The 5,301-nt window shown below is 41.9% G+C and overlaps 1 protein-coding gene across 3 annotated transcripts in view; it reads right to left on the bottom strand.

Annotated features, from left to right (window-relative positions):
- OGDH (oxoglutarate dehydrogenase) overlaps nt 1-5,301 on the bottom strand; it is a 90,709-nt gene that overhangs the window by 43,793 nt on the left and 41,615 nt on the right. For 2 of the 3 annotated variants that reach the window (XM_023517739.1, XM_012809972.2), the window contains one exon: nt 4,453-4,555. In XM_023517739.1, coding sequence (XP_023373507.1) covers nt 4,453-4,555 — 103 coding nt within the window. Of the gene's footprint in view, nt 1-4,452; nt 4,556-4,680; nt 5,071-5,301 lie in introns of those variants that run through there. The other variant, XM_023517740.1, reaches the window with a different exon arrangement.

Below are 5,301 nucleotides of genomic sequence, written 5' to 3'. Positions count from 1 at the left end.
AAAAAAAAAAAAGTGAGAATCAAAAGTAGGAAAATAGGCTCAGCTTCCGTAGGACAGTTGTTACGGAGCTGGCCACATACACCAAAGCTGGCAGGTTTGAACCCAGCCCCGGCCAGCTAAACAACAATGACAACTGCAACAAAAAAATAGCTGGGTGTTGTGACAGGCACCTTTAGTCCCAGCTACTTGGGAGGCTGAGGCAGGAGTATCACTTAAGCCCAAGAGTTTGACATTGCTGTGAGCTGTGATGCCATAGCACTCTACTGAGGGCGACATAGTAAAACTCTGTCTCAAAAAAATAGCAGGAATATAAAGGGCCTCATAGATGGGTTAACTAAGAGAACCAGGACCATACAAGGATTTTAAATCACACTAGTCAAACTTATAGAAGCTGCCTGTTTATGAAGTGCAAGGTTAAGGTCAGTTTGTATTATCTCTGATTGGTTAATAAAGAAATAATAATCTTTTCTCAGCATGAGCAAAGGGGGATAGATTTGGTAGGACAAGAAGGCTGGGCACAGTGGCTCACACCTGTAATCCTAGCACTCTGGGAGGCTGAGGTGGGTGGATTGCTTGAGCTCACCAGCCTGAGCAAAATTGAGACCCTCGTCTCTACTAAAAACAGAAAAACTGAGGCAAGGGGATTTCTTGAGCCCAAGTTGGAGGTTGTGGTGAACTATGATGCCACAGAACTCTACCCAGGGCGATAGCTTGAGACTTTGTCTCAAAATAAAAAAAAAAAAAAAAAAGGAAAGAAAGAGAACAAGAAGAGTAAGATGTCTTCTACCACAGCATATTAAAATTCATAGTTTTGAAGTTTTTGAGGAGTGAATTGGAATCTTTCTCTGAATTGAGTGTAAAATTGATGTCTTTTCTACTATCAAGTACTTCAGTGTGTATTCCCTAAAAACATAGATTTCCCCTTACATAACAGAAGTGAAAATCAGGAAAACAACATTAATGTGAAATAACACTAATAACATTAATTCTCTTTTTCACAGACTTTTGTTTTTTTGAGTCAGAGTCTCACTTTATTACCCTCAGTAGAGTGCCGTGGTATCACACAGCTCACAGCAACCTCCAACTCCTGGGCTTAGGTGATTCTCTTGCCTCAGCCTCCCGAATAGTGAGGACTACAGGCGCCTACCACAATGTCCGGCTATTTTTTGTTGCAGTTTGCCTGGAGCCGAGTTCAAACCCATCACCCTCAGTATATTGGTGAATTTTTTAAATTTCACCAATAATGTTCTTTATGGCAAGGAAAAGCTCAAACACAAACTGTCTTTATGTCTCCTAATTCTCCTTTATCTGAAACAGTTCTTCAGTTTTTGTCTGTCATGACATTGACATTATTGTAGCCTATAATTTTGTATAATTTCCCTCATTGTGAGTTCCTCCGCTATTTCCTCATGATTAGACTCAGATTTTACACTTTTGGTAGGAACAGGTCCTGCTAGGTGACAGATCAGGAGGCTAGTGATGTCCCATTCCTAAGGTGACCAGATGTCCCGCTTTTGGAAGGACAGTCCTGATTTTTAACAATTTGTCTTGTGTCCTGCGGAGTTTTAAAAAAGTCCCGATTGTTGGAAAGAATGCACAACATGTTAGATAATTGCCTCAGAAAGCCCCTCCCCCCTAAAGCCCCTTCCTGCCCTTAAAGTTACAACTCCTCCCTTAACACAGGGAGGGGCCTGCTCACCACTGCCTGCTAGTGCTAGTTAAACAAGTGATGGCAACAAATCAGCTAGTCAGATAATTTAGGTAAGTCATTTATTTATTTCATGAATTTAGCAGACTGTACTCATATTATTTATATTTTATAGTGGTAGCAAAAAGTCTAGAGCCGGCCTTCAAAGTGACACGACTTACAAGGTATCATTATTAAAAAAATATACTGATAAGGAAAAGGTTAAATCTTGGTCATCAGCAAAAATCACAATAGAGAACAAATGGTTAGAAATACTTCATCATTTTGAAACAAACCATGTTCCATACAATAATACACTAAAAATTGTGGGATACGCGCTGTCCTTACCAGGAACTAATGTTGTGACTGAATGCGTTTTTTTCTACGGTAAATAAAGTGTGGACATCAGAAAAATTACAATTAAGTGTTGAGACTTTGAAAGCATTTTATGTGTGAAATATAATTTAACAAATTCTTGTGAAAAATTTCATGACCTTTTAAACAATGACAGCAATCTACTAAAAAAAATTCACTCAAATGAGAAATATGCCAAAGAATAAAATAATACTATACATAATTTTTTAATGTATATTTGTAAATTGTACTTATGTTGAAATTAGAAAAAATATTACAATACTATTTTTGTGTTCTATGAAAATTTTTATTGCTCCATATAGACCAATTTTTAATTAAGAACCCCCACCCAGGTCAGTGGTGTCCCGCTTTACCAATCTGGTCACCTTAGGTTTACTCTTCAAAGATCACACTTGTTTAGGACCATCTAGGGGTGTGTCCTCTTGATCTAATCAGTCTGAAAGGGGACAGAAGATAGCTTTGGTGCTTCCCATGTTAATTCCAGTGTGCAAAGTTGGGAAGAGGAGCTGGGCCAATGCAGGTTTTGGTGGGAGAGGGTGAAACAGTCACCCTAACTTGTTCCTTTCTAGTTGGAATTTTTTTTTAAGACAGAGTTTTACTTTGTCACCCTGGGGTGTCACAGCTCACAGCAAACTCAAACTCTTGGGCTTAAGTGATTCTCTTGCCTCAGCCTCCTGAGTAGCTGAGACTACAGGCGTCTGCCACAACGTCCAGCTATTTTTAGAGGTGGGTTCTCACTGTGGCTCAGGCTGGTTTCGAACCTGTGAGCTCAAGCAATCTACCCATGTTAGCCACCCAGAGTACTAGGATTACCACTGCACCTGGCCTCTAGTTCAAATGTTTTGCCACATGTGGAAAACTATTATCCCCTCCCTGGCCTGACTACAGAGGAACGTTTTCCTCTGCAGAGATGGCTCTCAGATGCAGATCCCTGTGCTCTTCATCAGACAGACACAAGTCCGGCAGCCAGGGAAGGGGGTTCACCCTGTTCCAACGACCTGGAGGAGGACCTGCAGGTCTAAAAGGCTCTGGAGGCAGTGCACACAGATGGCCAGAGAGGCTGTGGTCAGACTGGAGACTCTGGGAAGATGGTTTCTACACTAAGGGGTAAGGAATAAGAAAAAGGCTCTAAAACTCCCAGGGGCACTGCAAAGGTCCATTTCCTGGGCACAAAGTTGCCACCACTAAATGCAGTAGCAGAGTTCCTCTCATACCCACTCTGTAATCTGAACTGGCCCAATGAATTAAGATTCAAGAGGATTTCTCTAAACTTCCTTCCTAAATCCACTGGGCTAATATGACATGGAGGAAACCTTTTATTATTTAAGAGTGCTTTTCGAATCAAGACAAAAAAGCAATTGCAAACCATCCATGCTAATTCCAGAATCAATGATGTTTGATGCCTAACTTTACCTGATTAATGTGTGATCCCCTAGTCATAATTCAGTAATGCCTGTAAAGACATCTGGGCACTGCAGAGCCTAAGACTATTTTTCTGTACCATTTCCCCAAAGTGCCTGCAAAGAGGCTAATTCCATTCCCTCCCCAAGAGCAGTATTAGACAAGTAGGTGATAATCAATTTCATCAGCATGCACAGTGCCTGTTGTGAACACCCTGGCCATTTTCCAAATTAGTCATATCATTTCTTTAGTACAGGTTAGCAGCACAGTGGCATAAAGCAGATTAACTCTGGAAAGCAACTGCAAGTGAGAGCCCAGCCATAACACCCACATCACCTCACAAGGAGGAGGAGGTACAAGGGGGTATATCTTCTAGCAACTGTGACAAAACCCCAGTTATAATCCACACATGCACCTCCCAAAGGCCCTGGCCTCCTAACGCTGTGGGAACGTCTTCCAAAGTTTCCTTGGTGTGATCACCAGCAATTACAAATCAGAAGACCCAAACTACACAACTTGCTCTGGAATTTGCCCCCTAAGGGACACAAATGGCCTCCAGTCAAAGCCAGGCCACACAGGGCTTTGGAACATGATGGCTGTGACAGCAGTTCCTGAGCAAGGCCTCACAGATGTGCCTCATTGAAGGCGGTGCTCTACCAAGATTTGGAAAGCTGAAGCCAAAAGAGCGATTCTCCAAAGTGCTTCTGATCCACCTGCCCCAGGTGGACAAACTTTGTCCCTGTGCCACAAACCTTTTAGTCCAAAATTTTATTCTCCAATTTTGAGACTTAAGACAATCTGGCTAAAAAAGTAGGATAAAAATAGCTTGCCCAAAACATACTAAGGCTGCAATACCAATAAATTTCAAGTGATCAGAACAAAAGGAAACTTAAGAGCCTTTCCCTCCTGCCTGGACATCCTGGCTACTACAGGCTGTGGCACAGCGAGAGGAGCTCAAGCAATGCAGCTGACTGCTCTCAGACCCTCACCAAGTTTGTCTGTGGATGAGATAATGTCAGCGGGCACGGAGGAGTCCAGATCAGCATCCAAAATCCCCAGGGGGTCCAGCTGTGCTACATGGTGCCCTCGTATCTATGAGTGGACCAACGATGAGAGGGAAGGACACACACAAAAGGACAGGAGAAAAAAAAGAGGGAAGGGGTAAAAAAAAAAAAGCAAAATTACATTAAAATTAGTATTTACAGATTAATTCTCACCCACGTTTGAAGAAACAGTTACTGGAGCATCATCAAAATTTACACAACTAATTCCGAGAGGATCAAGTTTTGCAATGTGGTGACCCCTGACCTGGAAGCAATAATACAAGTAAGTCATTAAGCAGATCCAACAAGCTGTGAGGAGGGATAAAGAGTTATACTTCATGCAAACCTTTCCCAAAGAGGAACACAGCACCAATGATCCCATACAACAAAATTAGTTTTGAAAAATCTTGGAATAGTTTATTTTAAAAGCACTACTGTGCATAAATGCAGTTTTATTAAAAAAGGGATGAACTTCTCAGATTACAGTAACTCTGGGCAATCTGAAAGGATCCATTTTTATTGAGATAGTCTTGCTTCATCACACTCTGTATAGTACTTTGCCATCATAGTTCACAGCAACCTCAAAGACTCTTGGGCTCAAGAGACTCTCTTGCCTCAGCCTCCCAAGTTGCTGGGACTACAGGCACCCACCCCAATGCCTGCTATTTTTTTTTTGATTGGCAGGCCCAGGGCAGGCTCAAACCCACTCCAGATTTGGTTCATGTGGCCAGTGCCACTGAGCTACGGGCGCCCAGCCTGAAATGATCCATTTTTAGGGATTTTTTTTTTTTTTTT

Source organism: Otolemur garnettii, unplaced genomic scaffold (genome assembly GCF_000181295.1).
Source record: "Otolemur garnettii isolate 467f Iridium unplaced genomic scaffold, OtoGar3 scaffold00119, whole genome shotgun sequence".
NCBI classification, from domain to species: domain Eukaryota; kingdom Metazoa; phylum Chordata; class Mammalia; order Primates; family Galagidae; genus Otolemur; species Otolemur garnettii.
The sequence above is the reverse complement of the archived record's forward strand: the minus strand, read 5'-3'. Positions and strand labels throughout refer to the sequence as shown.